Source organism: Aphidius gifuensis, linkage group LG1 (genome assembly GCF_014905175.1).
Source record: "Aphidius gifuensis isolate YNYX2018 linkage group LG1, ASM1490517v1, whole genome shotgun sequence".
Taxonomy (NCBI): Eukaryota; Metazoa; Arthropoda; class Insecta; order Hymenoptera; family Braconidae; genus Aphidius; species Aphidius gifuensis.
Window position 1 is genome coordinate 23732350 of NC_057788.1, and position 22473 is coordinate 23754822.

Genomic DNA, 22473 nt, shown 5'->3' on the forward strand with positions numbered 1-22473 from the left:
GTAATTAAGTTTACATATTTAAAAAAAAAAAAAAAACAAAATGATTTTTCGTAACTGTAGTTGTGCGTCAGTTGCAATATGTTAATTGCAAAATAATCACTTTCAAACACGATGAAAAAAAAAGAAAATATTATTAAATTAATTGAATGAAAATTTTATCATTAAACATCTAATTTTGTTAAGTAATTTTTTATCTTGATCTATTTAAAATAGCTCAGCATTATAAAAAGTATGAATTTTTTTTTTTTTTTTTATTTCTTTGTAACAAATATTTTATATTAAAAATTTCCGTATACAATTTTTTTTTATTTAATAATTTTAAAAAACTGTAAAATTATATAAGTGACTACATATATAGTTTATGTAATAATTATTTATATTGTTGTATATATTATTCAAACCATTCAATTTGTCTTTGGTAAACACACTCTATGGTAGTTTAAAGATTTAATATTTTTTAATTTCACCAACGTGGAGATGTTGTGGATATTGTTTGTTGATTAATCAATGAAGGAGGTCCACTATAAATTAAAATAACAACAATATTAATAATTATTAATTTTACAAAAACATATTTATATATTAAATTTAAAAATTAATAATTATTTTTTTACCTCCAAGCAATAACTGGTGCTAATCGTTCAGTTAATTTTTGATAATTTCTTTCCAATTCTCTTTGATAATCTCTTTGATCTGGTCCAATAAGATTTTTATTTCTTCTCAATGCATCAAGACATTTTTTTGAAAAATCCTTAAAACAAAGTCGCAATTTATGTTGTAATTTTGAAGGTTGAATATTTTGTTCTTTAAGTCCTGATAAAAATACAACAGCAACTTCAGCTGGTCCTTGATTAACAGTTGTTCCAATACAACCTTGTAATACCATTTGTAACATTTTTGGATCTGGTGGTTCTTGTTGTGTTGCTGCAGCAACTTCAGCTGTTTTTTTTTGTATATCTTCAATAGCAACTTCAATTGGACTAAGAACAATTTGTTTTCTAGCAACAACACGTATTCTTGTTTTTAAATATGGAAAATGTGTTGCAACTGTTAAAATTGTTTTTCTTTTACATTGTTCACGTAATTCACCATGTGCTTTACCACCAGGTGTAAATGGTGTTGCATAAATAAAACGTTTAACATTAAAATTACGATGAAATACTGTTGGTCTATGACGTAATTCATGATTTTCAAAATAAGGTTCAACATATGTTATTTGTACATAAGCTTTATCTGTTTCTAATTTACTTGGATCAACTAAATTTGAATCTTTTATAATAACAACATTATCAGAACCAAATCTTTCAGCATAAAAATTTTCAAGTCTTGAAAATATTTCTGGTAATTTTGTTAATGTTGGTTCTTTATATATAAATTCTTCACCAGCTAAATCACCAAATTTACCACCATAAAAACCAACACGAAAATATGTACCAAAAACACGTTTACCAGATAATTGTTCAACTCTAGTATATGCTTCATGAAGTTTACCATGTATATTTGCTAATTTTTTATAATCATGTGCTGATTCAGCAATTGGTAATAATACACGATAAACATCTGGTATTGCTTCATACATACCAGCAGCATGAAATGAACTTGCAGCATGTTCAAGTAAACCAGCAAGACCACTTTCTGAAAAATCTGGTCCAAGACAAAGACCCTCTTCTCTTCTTGCAAGTACATCATCACCAACAGCACTTTCTTCAAGTGCATTTGGTGATATTGTAGCAAGTGCAACAGCACCAACTGGTCTACCACCACCACCAGGTTCTAATAAATGTAAATATTCAGCAACTAATGCTGCTGAATGTATTAAACACATTGCAGCTTCTGTATGATTTTTTCTTTCCATATGTTGTTGTGCCATATTTGCTAACCATGTTAATCTTAAATCTGGTGAACCTTGATAACCTTTAGCAATTCTATACATAAGATCTAATAACATTTCTGGATCTTCTTGAAATTCTTTCATTTTAACTGTATCTGATAGTATCATATGAAGATTAAATAATAAATCTTTAACTTGTTCAGGAAAACTTGTATCAGCAAGTTCAGTATCACGTTCAGCATAAACAAGTACTGTTTTAAGTGCACGTCTTAATGCACCTTCACTTGGTGCTCTACCACGTCCAACTAATGCTGATAATGATGTTGTTACTTGCATTTTAACTCGAGCAAAATTATTACCAATTTCAAAATTTTGTCTCATTAATAAATATAAACTTGCAGCAGCATGACTTCTAATAGCACTTAAACGTGAACTACAACGTGTTAATAATGTTAAACAAAGATCACCACAACGTTCAGATTCTTCATCAAATAATACAGAATGATATTTAAATACAAGTGCACGTTGTGTATTAAACATATGTTGAAGTACAGATGTACTTTGATTTCTTGCTAATGCACGAAGTAATACTTTAAGTACAGCACCAACAATAACACCACCACCACCACCATCAGCTTGTACAACTGATTCAAGTGTATCAAGAACAACAAGTGATGCCTCAGCAGCAAGAGCACCTTCAATTTGTGCATCTTGTTCAACAGCACGTCCCTCAGACATTTCATTTGTTCTATATGGCATTTGATCTTTTCTCCATCTTAATTTATCACCTGTTATTCTTTCTTTTCTTCTAAGCATCATATCTGATCTAGCACTACCTTGACCTAATATAACATCTTCTAATCTTGAACGTATATCACTTGTAACATTTGCTTGTTGTGGTAATCTTTTTAATGCTTTTTTTCCTTTATATTCAAATGCAGCTGTTACAAGATTTAATACTTGTAAAAGATTTAATATTTTTCTTGCTGATAATTCAGAACACCATTGTGCAAGTGCTGAACGTTCAAGATCTTTTAAAACCCATAAAAAACACATTAATAAATGTCTTGTTGATTCTGAACTTAATGATACACGACATTGTGATGATATATCAGTTAAACCACCACCACCAGCAATTGCAAGTGCAACTGATTGTGTTATTGAGCCAGATTCATCAGTATAAACATTTTTATCTTTTGCATCCCAATGATATAACTGTGGTAATGCATCCATTAATATATTTAATAAAGGTAAATATAATGCAGCAACTCTTGCTTTTGTACCTGGTTCTAAATATCTTGTATCATTATCATGACATCCCATTAAATGTCTTATTGTTCCAATTGCTTTATTTTGTAATGATGGATTTGGTATTTCAAGTGTATTTGATAAATCAGAAAGTACTAAACCAACTAAAAAATGTTGTTGACGAAATTCTTGACTTAATTCAGAAAATCTTGCACGTTCACCAGGTACTAGAGTTGATATTAAACTACCTGAACTACCAGTTGATGGACTTGGTGATACTGGTGCTGAACCAGATGTATAACCAGTACCAAATGGTAGATTAAGAGCAACATAATGCTCATGTGAACATATTGTTCTTAATAAATCAAGTTTTAATGAAAATAATGCTGCTGAATCAGTATGATGCATTGATGCATCAGCAAGTGAACAACATGTTGCTCTTATTAATGATAATACAAATCCTCTATCCATTATTGATAATAAATCAGATAAAAAATTACCAATACTTGATATTAAATTTGATGCAATTTTTGGATCTTTACCACAACGATTAATAACTTCCATTGTTAATGCTGCTGTTAATGTTGCAACATCATCAGTAAATTGAGGTGAAAATCTTGTTTTTCTTGGTGCTTCTAATGCACCAACTTCAGCAAGATGAATAACCATTGATCTAACAATTAATTCTAAAAAAAACCATGAATAAATAATAGCTAATTCACGAGCTTGTCCAGTTGATACAACCCAATGTAATGCAATTTCTTCATGAAGTAATCTTCTTGATATTTGACTATTTATTAATGGTGCTTCTTGTCTCATTGATGCTGTTCTATCAAGACCTCTTGCATGAATTTCCATTTCAAGATCTTCAACAGGTAAATCAGGATTACTTTGTGCACGTATAACACCTGAACAATTTGATACTCTTGGTAATGTACATTGATATGCTGTATAAGTTGCTAAAAGTGCATGTCTACCATGTGAATCAACTTGTCCATCTGGTAAATTTGTTATATTTTTTACTAATAAACCAAGTGCCTCAAAAACAGTTGCAGCAATATTTAATGATTGTGATGGTAATGTTGGTGGTACAACTAATAAATATATTAATTGATCAAATAATTGAGGTAGTGAACGTACTAATGATGCTGATGATGATTTTGATAATTCAAGTAGTGCATTTTTAAGTTCATTTTCCATGCCTGCTTCACCAATTCTTGGTGGTACTTGACATGTTTCTAATGATCCACAAAGACCAAGAAATTTATCAATATATTTATCTTGTGGATGTACACTTGAAACTGGTTCTAGTATAACATTAAATACACCTCTATGTGCATCAACCCAACGAGTACCTGGTAATTGTACATCTGGTGCAATATATGAATAATTTGAAGGTGGAAAATCAAGCATTGCTGGTAAACTAAATTCACCAGATTGTAAATGACCATCACGTAGTAATGGTAACCATGTATAAGCAACTGGTGTTTCAACATTTGGTTGTTCAGCTTTTTTTTGACAACTTATATGATAAAATGTAAATAATAAATGATGTCGTGCACTTAAATCAGCTGGTAAACGTATTTTAACTTCATCATAAAAATTTGGATTTTTATTATGATATGATACTGATGAATAATATTCATGTGTCATTTCTGGACATGATGATCTACCAAATATTGCAGTTAATGCATCAGCTTCTTGTTCACCACCCATTAATTGTATTCTAACAGCAATATTACGTGCTGAGCCTGTTCTTGAATTAAAATTTACTTCTTTTGGATAAACATACAATAAATTTCTGTATGTTAAATCAGGACCAATAATTTCAGATGGAAATTCAAGAACTTCTTTTATTGGACGACTTTTTTCATCTGGATATGGTGATAATCGTCGAAGATCAGGATCTAAACAACGTGATAAATCATCAGGACGTGGACTTAAATCAAGTTTTAATACACCAGCAAGACATTTTAATCTTTTAAGATTTGATCCAGGTCGACGTAATTCAACCAATAATTTATAAAGATCTTCATCACGAAGACGTTCACTTTCTTGTTTAAAAAAACTTTTAACTGTCAGTGTTATTGGTCGAAAACTATCAAGACAATTTGCAAAATCATCAGGTGACCAACTTCTTCGTTTATCTGAACTTCGTCTTTCTAATGAACCACGACGTGTTGGTTGTTCAATTTTTTTTCTCCATTGTTCAAGACTACCACCAGATTTACGATCAAGAGAACCAGCACTTCCTGTACTATCTGCATCACTATTATTATTACCACCACTACCACCACCGACACCATTACCACCACCTCCAATAACTCCAGATAAATGAATTGCAGTCCATGCTAAAGGCATACGATATCTTCCTAATCTTTCACATGCTGCAATTGCTGCTGCTTTAACTTTATCTTTATTTTTATCATCTCTTAAATATGGCTCAGCACATTCAGATATATCACCTTGTAATACTTTTTCAAGTCTAATAACTAAAAATAAATCTGGACTTGGTTTTGATATATTTAATACACAACTTCTTGCTAATGTACTTGCATCACTATAAGCAATATGACTACCAAGCATTTTTTTTATACTCTCAGAATTCATATCAACATAAAAATTTTCTGATACTTTTTTTTTTTCTTTTGCATCATATAATGCAATTGTTGCAAATATTGGTTCAACTTCAAGATCAAGTTTAAGTTGTAAACATTTAATAAGAATTCTATGTGAAAATGGTTCTGATGGTTCTAATGCTGGATTTATTTCTGACCATTCATCATCAGGTGATGTTGGTGGTGAATAAAGTGGAAATAATCCATCTTGACGATCTTCACAACGTTTTTGTTCATTCATTTGATCAATTGTCTCTGGACAAACTCTATCAAGAAGACCAGGTAGCAATGGATCATGTTGAGAATGACGTAAATCTAAACTTGCCCATGAACCTCTTGGTGTATCAGAATTTGATACATCTTCATCGTCATTTGGTGATAAAAAACCACTTTGATCTTGATCAATTTCAAAATCTTGTCTTGGTGCATCTAAAAGTAGACGTTCTCTGGCAATTGGTGATGCTCTACCTTTACATTTACGATTAATAACAATCCAATCAGATGTAAATGTTTGTATACAACGTTTAACATATGGAGAAACAGTGTCAATTGATTCACTTGGAATAATTGGTTCTTCTGTTTTTATTTTACGTTTTATTATTCTAAGCTCAACATCACCTGGTGGAAAATCAAGAATTTGACGTAGTGGTTCACGATCTAATATTGCCTGATGTTGAATTAAAAAATCTTCATAATCAAGAGGTTCAAGAATTTCACATAATGACATTGTTGATGAAAAACCTGATACACTACTGCCACTTTTTGATAAATTTTGTGAATATGATGTTGACGTTGCTATTTGACGTCTAACATCAGCAGCATGATGTTTGCTCAATTTATGAGCAAATGCACGTTGAACTGACGACATTATTTATTATTGCCAAATTACACCATCCTGAAAAAATGGATAAAGTATTATTTATTAATTTAATCAACATAAGTATATAAATAGAAGGCTCATTGTTTATTGATTTTAGCTGTTTTTTTTTTTTTTTAAATATAGGTACTTGTTGTTTTTTATTTGTCAAGAAAAGGGTGTGTTTTTATTGTTAACTTGGACTGAATATTATCTGCATAAATTATCAAACGAAAGCCTTACAAATAACTATTCAATTATTTTAAATATAACAAAGAAAATATTTAAACAATAAAAAATAATCAATCATGATTAAATATACATACATTAGGTATATATTTTGTAAAAACTTTGTTTGCCTGATTCACTAAAGTTAATAACAACAACACAACATCACCATATTAATTATTTGCAATAATATTATTAATAAATTTAATAAATGACAGATAAATACACACAAGATATTGTATATTTAAAAATTAATCTTACCTAATTATGAATTATATTGTCTTTTATGATTTATACTTCCAAAGTTCCAACTAATAATGGGTAATGATAAATAATTATTAATCATTAATAAACAATGTTAATGACAATTGACAATTGACATTTGGCAGTGTAACTGAGTGTAACAACAATATTTTTTTTTTTTTTTTTTAGTTTAAGGAAAATAATAGTCGGTAATTTTTCCGCTAGGCGGCGTGACGGCGTTTTTCTGAAATCCAAAATGGCCGCGGCTTTGTTAGAGTGAAAACGTGTGTCGTGACTTTTACGCTTATTTTTGCAATAATAACTGTTAATTAATTATAAATTGTTGATAAATCGATTAATTAAATTTTTCTGAACAAGATGTGATATAAATTTTTATGAAATTTTGTGAATTTTGACCAAAATTAATGGACCTGTCAATGGCGTTTTAGCTGACAAAGACAATTGTTAATTTATTAAATAATAGACAAATGGTATGTAAATATCGTGTTTTTTTTACAGTTATTAATTATTTAACGCATAAACAAACATAATTACGTAGTTTTTATTAATAATTAAGCAAAAAATAAATTAATTATTTGAGGTTAGATTGTCATTGATTACAAAGGCAAAGAACTTACCAATTTATTTATAAATATTTGTTATTTAGGGCATTGTTGTAGCATCCTTGTTGTATAATAATCATTTTTTTATTAATAACAATCAAAAAAATATGAAATATTTCAATATTAATCTTCCTTTGTATGAGGTCTTTGTCAGTTTTTATTGTCAGTGTTTAGTCTTTATTTTTTTACTCCGAGACTTGTTTTTTTACTGTTAATTTGTTAATTTATTATTTATTTATCTATTTTTTATACATTTAATATTTTTTTATTTATTTAATTATCATTTATTCATTAATTTAACATAACTTTAATAATATCACTTTTATTTTCTCTTTACTGTTATTAATTACTCTAGTTTGAAAAAAATTTATAACATAATGTTTATTTAATAATTTTAATGTTTACAGATAACAAAGAGTGTTAAAACGTCTTATGTGTTAATGCAATCCATCAAACACAATTGCTGTAACTCGAACCAAAAAAAATGACTAAATTGGTTTGTCATTGGAGCCAAAATCATTTTGGAGTAAAGTGAGTCAATTTATTTTATTTTTAAAAACTAATATATAGTCTCATACTTGGCCCATAACAATTAACTAATTTATTGTTACAGTTGCATCAAATTCATCCATGGCCTAAGCATTAGTATCGCTAATTTATGTGAAATAAAATATACAGAAGCTTCAATGATGAAGGAAAAAGAGCTACTGCACTATTTGTGAGACTGCTTGTACGTTAAAATGCAACATGAAAAATACCAAGATAATGATGTTAATGATGAGAACATGATAAGGTACGTCTATTTCAGTCTGTGTTATCAAGTGGTTTAAGAATTATTTAAATTAGTCTTAAATCATTTGTCGATTTAATAATCATACTGGTACACTCGAACCAGCAAGTAATCCTTACTTAATCATTTTAGTTGCTAATAACTGCTGCTATTTGAAAAAATATTTATAACGTTTATTTAATATTTTTATTGTTTACAGATACATAACAAAAAGTATGGCTAAAATATCTGATGTGATTATGCAATTTATCAACATTGCTAAAAATGGGACTGAACAAATGACTAAATTGGTTTGTCATTGAAGCCAAGATCATTTTAAACTCTAGTGAGTTATTTTTTTTCTTTTTTTATAAATAAAAGTATTCACCTAATTATAATTTATTAATTTGATAAAGTATTGTTACAGTTGCATCAAATTCATCTAGGGGCAAAAACATTAGTCAATATATATGTCATATCAGATTTACATTATAAAGAAAGAAGAATATGTAAAGAGATTAATTGCTTTAATCAATGCTAAAATACAACTTGAACAATACTCAGCAAATGTTTATAGTGTTAAAAGTGTCATAAGTTACATCGTTGATTTTAGTTTGTGATATCAAGTGCTTGAAAAATTAATCAAATTGTTTATAAACTATTTGACAATTAAACAAACATCGAGTACCGGTACACTTGAACCACCAACAAAATGCATCAAGACCATCTACAATTTATGCTTATGTTTCAACAATGATGAATCCCTGATAAGAAACAATCAATGCTTAATTGTTCACATTTTGCACGTGCAATTGAATTTAAAAAATGTCAAGTTTGAGTGAAATCCAACACGTGTCATGAGTTATTTTATATGATTTAATGACATCACATAGTGCTGGTATTATTGACTATCCCAGATAACAAAATACTAGTAGACCGGTAGCTACCGGTAGATTTGCTCGGAAAGTATATGATCCTACCAGTTATGGTTATCTGGGATAATGTACCACTTATTGTGGTTATTGGTGAACATATAGTTGTTGTTTTTGTTGAGCTTTATCAATGTTTTTATAAATTTTCTTTGATAACCCGCTGTTGTTGCTCACAATAGTGAACCACGTGTTGCTCTTCATGAGCTCAAGAAAGTTCTGCCTCTACTAGAAAAAATGTTGAAAATATTAACAGCTGACTTAAGAGAGTTTTTTAAAGTGGTAAATCGTTTTCAAATAATAACAATAAACTATTTTAAAAGTATACAATACTAAGTTAAAAAGTAAATAATCAAGTCAATAAGAATAAAATATTAACAATAATTTAATATAAAAAAAGACAACTTGACTAATTTATAAACTATAAGTTCTTCTGTAGTGTAAAAGTGGTTATTGTTTTGTGCGTGTAGTGCTTGTGTTGGGTGTGATCATTGAACCTGTACTACTGATCAGATATAATTATCATGAACCACTACATAATGTTGCTGATTAGAGAGAATCATCATCATCATCATCATCATCATGAGATACTACATGGCCTTGGAGTATTTTGATGACCAGTCTGGGAAAATAAACATCTTCTAAAAAGGTAAGATTTTATTTGCATTAATGATTTTGTCTGAAACCCCAAGATAGCCCATATGTATATTCTTTAGGTCATTTTGCTTTTTTTTTTTTTCATCTATACATTATGAGATAATTTAATTTCTATGGTATTTATTAGAAGACTCGTATCGTTATCCCTATTATGTACATCAGTTTATATAGAAACACCAAGCAGTTTATCATTAAAACCATTGAAATTTGCTGCATTAAGCGCAACATCATACATATTTTTTTTTTCATAACTTATTTTACATGCAGCTTTGAGCGCAACTAAATAATTGATATATCAAACAATTTACTTTATTCATCAAACGTCTAAATTCTCAATTCAAATTAAATATAAAAAAATACTCTAAATTCGGAATAATAATAACACCAATAAATGACAGATTTCTTTTTTATCAAAGTATAAACGGTTTTACCAACATGGAAAAAAAAAAAAAAAGCACAAAAAACTTTTCCATTTTTCCGTTAAAAGTTGGCAAGCGCTGATTGTTAATTTGTTAGCGTCTTTTTCTAACGAAAAAGAGTGTAAAAACAACACGCACACAACCTTGTAAAGGAACATGTATATGTATATATTATAACCACAAAATGAAAAAGTAATAAATTGGCAAAGACGTGTAGTGGGAAATATTGTGCGTTGAATAAAAACAGATATCAAGTTGTTGTGCGTGATAGACAGGGATACTAAAGAAGAAGAACAATAATAATAAATTTAAAAAAAAAAAGATATATGTATATGTATATATAAATATCACATACATATAAACGCAACTGCAACATCAACAATATATATATACATATATTGAGTGGAAACACCTGTTGCTTGGTTGCGGGCTTTTTGAGTTAAAAAGAGTTTCTATTAAAACGGCAATAGTAGACAAGTGAGCATGGCCGGCTCCTCGGAAGTTAGGACACTTTTATCACGTCATAAAGTATCCTTACTTTGTGAATTAAATAGAACTGATTTACTTAATGTTTTGGTTAAACGTGGTGTTATTACTGAAATTGACAAGGACGCTGTAGCTGGAAATGTTGATCGTTCAACTGATTCAGATGTTGATCTTTTTATTGACATTATTGGTGCCAAGGGCTTTGATGCATTTCGGGAATTTTGCTTTGCTTTAGATAAATATTGTCCAGATTTATTGACTGATTTACTTGTTAATCAACAAAATACTGCCGGTGAGTTTGCTTTATTATATACCTTATAAAGTATATAATTTATTATTTTATTTATTTATTAACCCTGATTAAATACAAATTAGGAAAAATTGTTTTATTGAAAAAATAAAAAAACATGCGGATATACGATTCATTAATGGCTAAGAAATAACATTAAGTTTTAATTTTCTAATTTTATATTTATATTATTTTAGAAATTTTCTATTTTTTAATGTTATTTTCCCGCCAATGAAAATATTTTTAACACCGTTATTTTATTTTTTATTAAAAAAATTTTTAATATAAGTATATATTTTTTTTTTTATTGATATTATTTAACGCTTGGACAATTTTAAAATATAAAAATATATACTGTATAATTTATTTTAATACAAATATATATTTTACGATTCGTTAGAACTTTCCCAAGTTTAACTATTTTTTTTTTATTATCTTAAAAGTTAAAGGAGTGATACGTAGACAGTTTTTTTTTTATTTATATAAAAAAAAAAAAAACATAAAGCGAGGGGATATTCTTGGAAATAGCTGAGTTGTTGTAATATGTATATAATGGAAATTTGAGATATGTCTTTGATGGGTTAACACATGGTGATAATATGGTACAAATTTTAAAAAATTAAAATAAAACGTGTTTATCTTTAATGTTTAAATTTACTTTGATTTTTTTTTTTTCAATTTTATTCAATATAAAATATATATTTCCATTGTATTCATATATGCACTGAAGTTGGTCATTTTAAGTTTTGCTCATTTTATTTTCCAGTTGTATCCTGGGCATGGTATTTTTTTTTCCTTTTTTTTTTGTATATTGCACTCCTACTGAGTTAGTTTTCTTAGCTTTTGTGTCCTGTAGATTTTGCGACCGTGACGTGACAGAATGTCGGTCCATTTGCTTCATTCAACACGCGAGAGCAATTTTATTTTTTTTCCTTTTTTTTTTTTTTTTGAGGAAAAACCTGTAGACCATATGCAACTATATTCAAGTTTGCAATATTTTCAAAATTACCCATGGCTGCTTAATCAAAGATATAGAAAAAAAAAAATCATTAAAAAATCATAAATTTAATAAATGAAAAAAATAATCGTGAGAGAATATAAAAAAAACAACACATTTATTTATTATTATTATATATTTTTTTTTTTTGTATTTTTCTATGGCATATTTTTTGAACGTATGTGTACATAGAAGAATTGAATTATTATTGTTACACATGTAGGATATATTTTTTTTTAATGTTATTTTAACATGGACATTGTGCTCATGTTGAGAGTCATTGTTTTCATGTGAGAAGGTAAATTCTCACGGTGTATATAAGAACCCTAAGGTTTCACTCCTTCCTTCCGCACTTATTTAATTACTTATCAAAGCCTTAAATTAGCTCGTTATTATTATTATTTATTTATTTTGTTTTAACCTATAATAAATAATTCATATAAATATATTTTAAAAATATTTAAATAAAATTATTTGTTTGGTTTATACGAAATTTATAATTATTATAAAATATAAATAATTTTCTAGTAATTTAATAGGACAAATAGCCGATAAACTTGTTGATACATCATTTAATCTGGATAGACCAGTTTTATATATCATCGATTGCATGTTTTATATTTGTTTTTTGATGTTGTATTTTGTATCTTTGTCGACCTGAATAATAACACATAAATAACAACAACAGCAACAACAACAACAACAGTATAGCAAAAGTATACACTGTCAAGTTTTATTGATACTTTTTGAAATTGAGTTCAATCACTCAAAGAATTTTAATTTATTTTATATCTTACCTTATGGTTTTATTTCAATTGAATTTTTACATTAGATTGTGGTAGTTATTGATGTTGTTCTTGCACTGACTGGTGATGGATATGGTGATCTTGGTAATGTACCAAGGTAAACACGTCCTTCGTGTCTGCTAATGCCAAATTTATTCGGACAAATGAAAAAACTTGTTAGAAATATAATAAATAATAGTATCAATAAAATTGCAATTATCAAAAAGTATATCATGCCAATAGACATTTTCTTTTTTTTTTTTTCTTCTTGGTTAATTTCTAACTTCAGACTGATAAAAATAATAGCTATACTAAATTAACGCTAATTAGTATATACAATAATTCGAAAAGTTATCATCTAAATTGTTGTCGATTTATTTTATTATAAAGTTTTTTTTTTTTCTTCAAGTTTATTTATTTATTAATTAATTTTTTTAAAAAATTTATCGTTTGAAAAATGACCTTGTTTCTTTATTTTCCTGGAATAAAAAAAAAATTTACAAGATGAAGGCCAGTTGCTGCTGTTGACCCTGAAATAATCGCTCTTAATTTCTAACGACACTCATTCACTAGCAAAAATTGATCCCAAACGAACTATCATTATTTTGTAATTGTTTTTTTTTGTTTTTTTTTTTTTTTCATACTTTCATCAACATGTTGATTCAATAATTTATTAAAAACAATTGACCTTTTATTATTTAAAGTTAAATAAATTATTATATTCTTTTTTATTAATTTAAATTATTTATTTTTTCAGGTGGTGAAAATCAGCAGCATGACGAAAATGATGAGGAGGAAGCTAAACTTGAACAAAAATTAAAAAAACAAGAAGCTGTTGATAAGGAAGATGAATTGAGTGTTATCAATAATACTGGACAACAAAAAAATTGTAATAATGAAGAACAAATAATAACAAATGTTATCAATGCCAGCAGAGAATCTATTGATTGCATTAAAGAATGGTAAGTTATTTGAAAATATTATATTAACTTAGGATATTGCAATGATATATTTATAAAAAAATTAATTTAAAATTCAATTGATAAATTTATAAAATCGAAAAAAAAAAGGTAAATTCAATTATATTAAATACGGGGAAGATAATCATTTTTTTTCTTATAAATCTATTTAAAATAATATAAAATTTACTGATCACGTTCAGTGAAGCATGCAAGAAAGTCATGATTCTATATTAAGTATATATTGCAAAATAAGGTAACTGGTCCATAACCGGAAATGCAGGAAACAAACTTGTCTCGAGGTAAATCGGTAAAAATTTATAAACTTAAACTCGTTTAATGTTGACTGATCCAACACACACAATCATTGTGATATACATATTGGATGCTTCAAAGGAAGTGGAACAATCTGGCACTTGTTTTTAAATCAATTTTATTAAGTATTTTTTTTTATGTTTTTCATTTCTATTCTTTTTGACATTTAATCTAATTTGATCGCATTCAGAGGAAGTTTGATGGTATTTTATATACACAATTGAATACTAATTGGAAAATTTGTATTCAATTGTGAGTCATGTTAAGCCTCGAGACAAGTTACTATTTCATATTAGTATTATTTATCATATGATAATATTTATTATTTAATTTTTTTTTAAATAAAATTATGTATTATAAAAATAATTAAATTACAGTTGTAATTTAATTTGTTATAATATTTGAATAAAAAAATTTTACTTTTAGTATAGATTAAATTTTCTAATAGAAATATTAAATTGAACTTGTAAATTTATCATATGATTTTTAGTTTAAATTAGGTTTATTTAAAGTTCAAATAATTTTTGCATATTAAAGTTTCGTTAAATATTTTGTTAAACAATGCAATTGCGCTCTTGTCATCTTTTTAAATTATGACATTAAATATTTCATTCAGTTAAATTTAATAATCATATTAAAAATGAATGAAATTATTATTTTTTTTTTTTTTATTCATTCATTCATTCATTTTATTTTCATTCATTAATATATTTTTAAATTTATTGAAAAGAATTTTATTTTATTTTTTATTATTATCGCGTGATAAAATGTTGATGGTATGTTGTATTTGTTTGTTTGGCTGTCCCTTTTCCGTTCTCACGTTTGGTTTTTAATGACAAAATTTAAATCACCAAGAATTAAAAAAATAAATAAATAATATTAAATGTATAACATCGTGAAATTGTTAACAAACATTAAAAATCGTATCCGTTTATTAGATCTTTTTTTTTACATTTAGAATAACACAAATTTAAAATTATTTAGATAAACCAAATGACCTGACTGTCTACTTGAATAATCTTCCAATTAGATAGTCTAATTAAAACTGATTTATACACGATTTGTTTTGTAATTTAAAAAACCATTCACATTTAAATGATGATGAAATTTTCTCAACAATTATTTTTTTATCTTTTCTATTATACTGAATAAAATAAACAAAATGTTGTTTTTCATGTTTCAATTATATTTATATTTTTTTCATCATAATATCTAAATCAAGATAATTTATCTTTATTCTATCAAAAGAATATATATATTTAAAAAATTTAAAGTTGCATGGTTAAAGAGAGAAAGAAAAAAAAATACAAATATAATTTTTAAATGAATTTTTACCTTTTAAATAAGTTAAAGGGTACAACGTCTTTTATACCACATGGTAACATATGGCATTTAACTAAATTTAGGCTTTTGAAACTTACTTGAATATCACCACATCTTAAATAGTAGCTAAAAGATAAATTAAATTCATTACAAAAAAAAAAATATAATTTTCATATTTAATAATATTCATTTATTTATTTTTTTTATTATACTTATATCTAAAGATAACTAAAAAAAAATTAAACTATATAAAAATATTATTTTATCATTTATTGATAATCAAAATAATTAAATTACTATTTTTCGTACTATTTTAAAAGGCAATTTTGTTTATTTTCATAGTCAAAAATATAATATTGTAAACAAAAAAAAAAAAAAAAAAAAAAAATGATTGATGAGAATAATACGTATCCGTTTTGCCATTGATAACACTTGACTGTCGTCTCTGAAAGAGACTGGGGTAACAATCATTATAAACGTTTATTGTAAATGACTCGTATAAACTCCTTATTATCATTAAATTATATTGTCAACGACAAGTACGTCATAGAGACAATGTCTTTTATATATTTTTCTTCTTGATTTGATTGATTCAATTCATACTTTTTTAATCATACATAATTTTAAATTATCAAAAAAAATATTCCCACGTTTTTTTTTAAATAATTTTCTTTAATTGACATTATTATTAAATTTATGAAAAACAAGTAATGTGTTTCATTACTTTTATTTATTTATTTATATTTTGGCTCTGTATTTGGATAACTTTTCTATGGAGAAGGGAGAAAGCGTCGTGTTAGTTGACTGTGTTGCATGTGCTTTAGCGTCGCGACGCCAGTTATTCTGTTATATTTTGAGATGAATACTGAGTCACAAATTCTCAGTCATCATCACGTGTTGTATTAATTCACTTGAATATTTTTTATAACTTTTTTTTTTTAATTAACACTGTTATTTATTTGTTTAATTTGTTTTTTTACTATATTTACTATTTTTTTTTTCTTTTTTTTTTTTTCTATCTCTTCATAATACAGTATATAATTTAAAATATTCTTAAATTTTTTTCACAAATTATTAACAAATGTGAAAATTTAAATTATTTATATTAATTAATTTAATAATTATATTTATTATTTTAATATAATAAAAATAGTGTTAAATTTAGAATTTACTTATTTGGAATATTTTTTTTTTATAAAATTACTACTGCGAAAACATCATGGTGCTATTTATAAAAGTTTTGAAGAGGTCATGCATACCATGTTTTTATTTTTTGTGCGGAAGTGATTATCGTGTTTTTTTTTTACATGTAAAACACAATTGTTAATATTTAAATAATAATAATTTTATAATAATAGTATGATAAAAAATAAATGAAATAATATTAATACATATTAATTAATTGCGATAATTAAAAATGTATGGTAATTCAAATAGAATTTATAATAATGGTAATTATAATACATTACCAATATCAGCACAATTGGGATATTTTTTTCCTATAAATGGTATTTATTGTATTGATACACCATCACAAAGACAACGTCAACAAAGTGAATCATCATTATCATCATTAAATTCATCTCATGATAATTGGTAAATTATTTTTAAAACATTCATGTTTGATTGTTTTTTTTTTTTCTTCTGTTGTTTATGCAAATACTGGTTAGTTATTTTATCTATTGCAATTTAATTATTATGGCACTTTATTGATACATTATAATCAAGTGTTAATTATTATTGCTATTATTTTTATTATTAACAATGGTTGGAATAACGAAAAAAAAAGATTCGAGAGCATTCAATAGATCGGCAGTGTTAAAAAAAAAAAAAAAAATTCCGATATCGAGAATGCATCACATGTGCTTTTAAATTCATCCCCCGAATCAGTCTGTGCAATTTAATTTTTGTATAATTTAATAATTGTCTAAGCAGCTTGTATCGTCGTCAATACTTTGTCAATTCTAACTTTTCCATATTTGAGTTTAGTTTGTATTTCTTGTAATGTTTTTCCTTTTGTTTCGGGAACAAGAAAATATCCAAATATTGCTGATAATGCAGTCATTGAACTAAATAACCAAAATGTACCATGTGATTTAATTGGTGATGCAATCATAATTGGATATAATTTTGTAACTAAAAAAACAAGACTCCAATTAACAATAATTGATGTACTTATTGCAACACCTTTTGTTTCGGGTGGAAATAATTCACTAATAACAGCAAATGGTACTGATCCATAACCAACACTAAATGTAACATTAAATAATGATAAACATGTTAATGGTACCCATCCAATTGATGTTACATCATAATCACTATCTTTAAGCATAAAATAATATCCAAGTACACCAAGACATATTGACATTGAACTACCTGATAATACTAATAATGGTTTTCTTCCAAATTTATCAATAACAATTGCAACAACAATAGCCATAACAACTTCAATAATACCAATAATAATTGTTGCTAAATGTGCTTCAATTGTACTACCAGCATCATTAAATATTGATACAGTATAAAATAATAATGCATCAATACCACACATTTGTTGAAACCACATTAATCCAATACATGTTAATATTGCTTTTCTACCAGCACGAGTACCAATTAAATCACGAAAACCACCTCTTCTTTTACCAACTCTATATGCTTCCTCTCTTAATGTTGTTAGTTCTCTTTTAATATCATGTTGTTTTCCACGTAGTATTTTAAGTGATTTTTCAGCTGATTGAGTGCAATGTTTTTGGACAAGCCAATAAGGGGACTCGGGCAGGAAGGGAATCATCAGGGTAAAGGGAATTAACATTGCACAGCATAGTACATTGGCCAATGTATAATCAACAAGTGCCCCTACAATATATATAAATACAATTCCTGTTGAAAACAAAAGTGGAAAAAATGAACCTAATGCACCACGTATTGATGGTTCAGCAACTTCACCAATATATGTTGGTACTAATACACATGCAGCACCTGATCCAATACCACCAATAAAACGTGCTGTTAATATTGATTCAAAACTTCTTAAAAATATTAACATTATCCATGATATTAAAAATGGTATTGCTGTTATCATTATTGCTGGTTTTCTACCAATATAATCAGCTAACATTCCTGATGGTACTGCACCAAGTATTGCACCCAATGGCATTAATGATGATACCCATGATTCATCTGTTCCATTAAGACCACCAAGAAATGATGATGATTTTTCCAAGTAATATAACATTGGTGAACTCCAACCCAATGTCATTCCACTCTGCATCGCCATTAAACCCGCTGTTGACAGAAATCGATAAGATACTTATCTTATTCATATTTTTTCTTTTATATTATTTATTTTATTATATTTTTTTTTTTTTTTTTTTCGTTCAAGCTTTTAATCAAAAATTCAGGTCATATCATCTTTAAAGAAAAGTCAATAATTTCACATGTCTATTTGTCTTTAATTGATAAAGATTTTTCACCAAAAAAAAAAAATTAAAAAAAAACATTATATAAAATCATACTACTAGTTGATAGAAAATTTAAATGAATTTTTTTTTTTTTTTTTTCAACTATTTTAAAAACTTCCATGCAAAATATCTAATACAAAAATTTATTTTCTTTATTTTTTTTTTAAATTAACACAATTTTTCAACGACCTTCATCATTATTTACTTAAACTATTATTATTAATTTATATTTTTTTTTCATTTTTTAATTGAAATTAATATCATTATTATTATATCTATTGATAATGTTGATTTATATTGAAAAATGAGTTATGAATTTATCATTATAATGCAGTATGATTTTATTGTGTTGTATGATAAAATTAAATTTACAGTAGGCTTTGTGAGGTGTCAAACAAGTGTGCGCTAGTTGTAATCGGTTTGTGAGCTTACCAATGATTGTGCAAAGGTACTGGAAAAGTTTGTGTCCCTCTTGTGATATTGTAACATGTTTTAACATTGGTTCAGTGATAGTGCCATTTTTTTCTCTATTATTTGTGTCTTTTGTTTCAACATCAACAGATTGCATTTCCATTGATTGTTGCACATGATTTTCTGACTCTTCATTAGCCTCCTCACGCGATTCACTCTTAACATTAAGATACATCCTGAATGAATGATACACAAGACACTTCTGATATTAAACGACGTTCTGATTGTTGGCGAAAATTCCCTCACTACTTTTTTAATTTTTTTCTTTTTGTTGCAATTTATCTCTTTAATATATATATTTTTTTTTATTCCATTGAAGTCGTGTTTTGTCTTTTATGTTATCTCAAAAGATTTATACTGATTTTAAGATTTGAAAAGAAGAAAAGGAAAAAAAAAAAAAACTATACAATTCAACACTTTGTTGTTTTAAAAATGATTTTTTTTTCAACAACAAATATAATAATACACTAAAAACCATATTCTTTTTTTTTTTGTTTAAATTATTATTTTAAGAATTTATTATCTTATCAATTATATACATATATATGTACCTATTTAAAAATAATTTTTTTTATTTTTTGTTATTTTGATAAATTTATTACAACACATTGTACGTGACTTCCTTTACTGGACAAATTATCCATTACTTTTATGGTGTCGAGTAATTCACTCACTTATTAAGATAGTCTTTCAGTAAACCGATTTTATGTTTAAATAAATGAACAATAATTTTACACAACTTGATCTTACAACAACATCAGACTGTCTGACGACAATGAATGTGACAAACAGTAATACACATCTGAGTTGTATTGAGGCCTACCCACTGACTGGGTGGGTACTCCTGATGATTATTCCTCCAATCGTATCTGATAAAATATTTTGTCTCAGCCACGTGCATTGTACTTTTTTTTTTTTTTTCTTTTGAACAATCGCAGTCACTTTTGTTGGTCTTAACTTATTCTCATATCACACACACACAAACACGATTCATTCAAAAATTATTTTGTTAATTGGTTTTTTTTTGTTATTATTTGGTTTTAAATTAATTCTTATTATTCATGAAATTTTAAGTCCCAAGTTAAGATATATCAATAAATTAAAAACAAAATCTTCTTACAAGTATTTTTTTTTATTTTTTTTATTTTTTCCCTCACTACTTTATATATTTAATCCGGTCAGTTTCATTGTTTAATTTTCAACACACATTGCGAACACGCGTCTGCAATTACAATTTGTCCCTCAAATAATTTAGACTAGTTGGTAGTTTATTATTATTAATATTTATTTCCGTAATATTGTAGTTTTAATTTTTTTTAATTTTTACAAAAAATAATATTATTTTATTCATTGACTATTTTCATTGAAAAAGAATGTATATAACAATTGTACTTTAAACTCAACTGCAGTGTAAGATTTTATTTTTTTTTTATTTCAATATAATATTGTTATTTTTTAATCTTATCAATTAATTACTTGAGCTATCTATCAGAGTTATTTGCCAAATTTTTCTAACAATTTTTTTTTTTTTTGTTGTTGTTGTTGTTGTTGTTGTTGTTGTTACAACATTATTTTTTATTAAAAAAGTTTTTGAGCAATTGAAGATTTTTTTTTTTTCGTGAAAAATTTTTTGTGCTGTAAAAAGAAAATGAGAAAAACAAATTAAATATTATAAAAATAAAAAAAAAAAAAAAACAAGATAATCTGATATGATACTACAAACAATTTTCAAGGATAAATAAAATGAGCGAGTCTTTATTTATTGACTCTATTAATTCTCAAGTATATAGCGACTAATTCAATTTTTTTTTTTTCATTTTAAAATAAACAAATGTCATACATTTAAGCCATTTTTTTTTTCAAATTTAATTTAATTATGTTACTCTGGTTTTATAATTGTTTATATAAATTAACTAATTCATTTTTTTTTTTGTTTTTTTTTTTAGTCCTGAAGTAAATGATACGAGGAGGTTGAGTAGTTATCCAGATCAACAAAATGGATCAGTGTCATCAATTAATTTGGATAATTCAACTCAACAAAATCATCATCGTGCATCATGTGTATTTCAAAATATTCAAAATGGTAATTTACCAAATGGTGAACAGATACTTGAAGTTTTGGATGAACCGGTTGATGAACCCGTAAGTACCACTCGATTGATTTAATAAATAAGATATATATATTTTTTTTTTTATTACTCTTTTATTATCTTGATTAAAAAAAAAAAAAAGCGATTAAAAAAAAATATGAAAGGACTAATCTCATCATATTCAAGATAAGAATTATGCTTTTATTATTTCTTTTATATACAATTACAATATTCATATGTGTGTTATTATCAAAGAAAGATTGAGTCAATGAAATGTATTAGTACTCTTGAAACCCTGAGATACTTAGCTAAATGCATCCATAATAGAGTAATAATAATCGGAACTTGTTATTCCGGTTACTTTGTATTGTTCAATTTCACTTTGATGTCTGAATCATGTGAGGAAAAGTCTTGTTACAATTCGTGCCAAAGGAAATGACGATAATTTGCTTTATAACATCATACGCTGAAAGTTTAACAATTTAAGTATACCAATAATGGGAGCAAGACAATTTTTTAAACATATTATATATATAATATTTATTTTGCGCCATTGTTAAATTAATTTAAATTATTTATCTGTAACTTTGGTTGTCGGTAAAATAGGTATCAGATATTTTAACAGATGTTGATAATAGTGTATAGCTTTTGATTGAGATTCATAGTTTTGCCACTATAGCGCGAAAATTGTATTTTACTTTTGTATTTTGATTTAGTTTTGTCGTTTATATAGAACAATAATAATATAAATATTTTTTCTTATTAATGCAAAATGACAGGCTGTCTTGTAGCTAAGAAAAATTATTATTTTTCATGAAGCTCTAGAACAACTGTACTCAAATTGCTAGTAAGGTTTCTTTTAATCTTCACAATGCC

At 26.4% G+C, this 22473-nt stretch overlaps 3 protein-coding genes across 7 annotated transcripts in view; 1 reads left to right on the forward strand and 2 right to left on the reverse strand.

Annotated features, from left to right (window-relative positions):
• Positions 1 to 451: 451 nt before the first annotated feature.
• Positions 452 to 7163, reverse strand: LOC122854608 (dedicator of cytokinesis protein 7). Of its 2 annotated transcripts, none has more exons than XM_044155427.1 (3): positions 7043 to 7163; positions 615 to 6592; positions 452 to 521 (listed from the first exon to the last, which is right to left on the reverse strand). In XM_044155427.1, the coding sequence occupies exons 2-3, from the start codon at positions 6563 to 6565 to the stop codon at positions 464 to 466; spliced, it is 6009 nt and encodes a 2002-aa protein (XP_044011362.1). In that variant the 5' UTR covers positions 6566 to 6592; positions 7043 to 7163; the 3' UTR covers positions 452 to 463. The 2 variants fall into 2 exon arrangements, with proteins under 2 accessions (XP_044011362.1, XP_044011372.1); XM_044155437.1 differs by lacking the exon at positions 7043 to 7163 and adding an exon at positions 6880 to 6952.
• A 3424-nt stretch (positions 7164 to 10587) lies between these two features.
• LOC122854619 (tight junction protein ZO-1) overlaps positions 10588 to 22473 on the forward strand; it is a 30170-nt gene continuing 18284 nt past the window's right edge. For 2 of the 4 annotated variants that reach the window (XR_006373986.1, XM_044155467.1), the window contains exons 1-3: positions 10591 to 11199; positions 13736 to 13940; positions 21454 to 21649. Coding sequence is in view for 3 of the 4 variants with exons in the window: in XM_044155467.1 (XP_044011402.1) it covers positions 10905 to 11199; positions 13736 to 13940; positions 21454 to 21649 (696 nt within the window). In the remaining variant the exon portion in view is untranslated. Of the gene's footprint in view, positions 11200 to 13735; positions 13941 to 16953; positions 17172 to 21453; positions 21650 to 22473 lie in introns of those variants that run through there. The other 2 variants (XM_044155449.1, XM_044155457.1) reach the window with 2 other exon arrangements.
• LOC122854663 (facilitated trehalose transporter Tret1-like) lies at positions 15745 to 20334 on the reverse strand. Its single transcript, XM_044155547.1, has 2 exons — positions 19469 to 20334; positions 15745 to 18860 (listed from the first exon to the last, which is right to left on the reverse strand). The coding sequence occupies exons 1-2, from the start codon at positions 19680 to 19682 to the stop codon at positions 17503 to 17505; spliced, it is 1572 nt and encodes a 523-aa protein (XP_044011482.1). The 5' UTR covers positions 19683 to 20334; the 3' UTR covers positions 15745 to 17502.

Coding starts and splice junctions, on each gene's coding strand:
- LOC122854663 (XM_044155547.1), bottom strand. CDS start 19,682: ATGTATCTTAATGTTAAGAGTGAATCGCGTGAGGAGGCTAATGAAGAG. Junction 18,861..19,468: donor GTACCTTTGCACAATCATTG/GTAAGCTCACAA, acceptor TTCTGTCAACAG/CGGGTTTAATGGCGATGCAG.
- LOC122854608 (XM_044155427.1), bottom strand. CDS start 6,565: ATGTCGTCAGTTCAACGTGCATTTGCTCATAAATTGAGCAAACATCAT. Junction 522..614: donor GCACCAGTTATTGCTTGGAG/GTAAAAAAATAA, acceptor TTTAATTTATAG/TGGACCTCCTTCATTGATTA.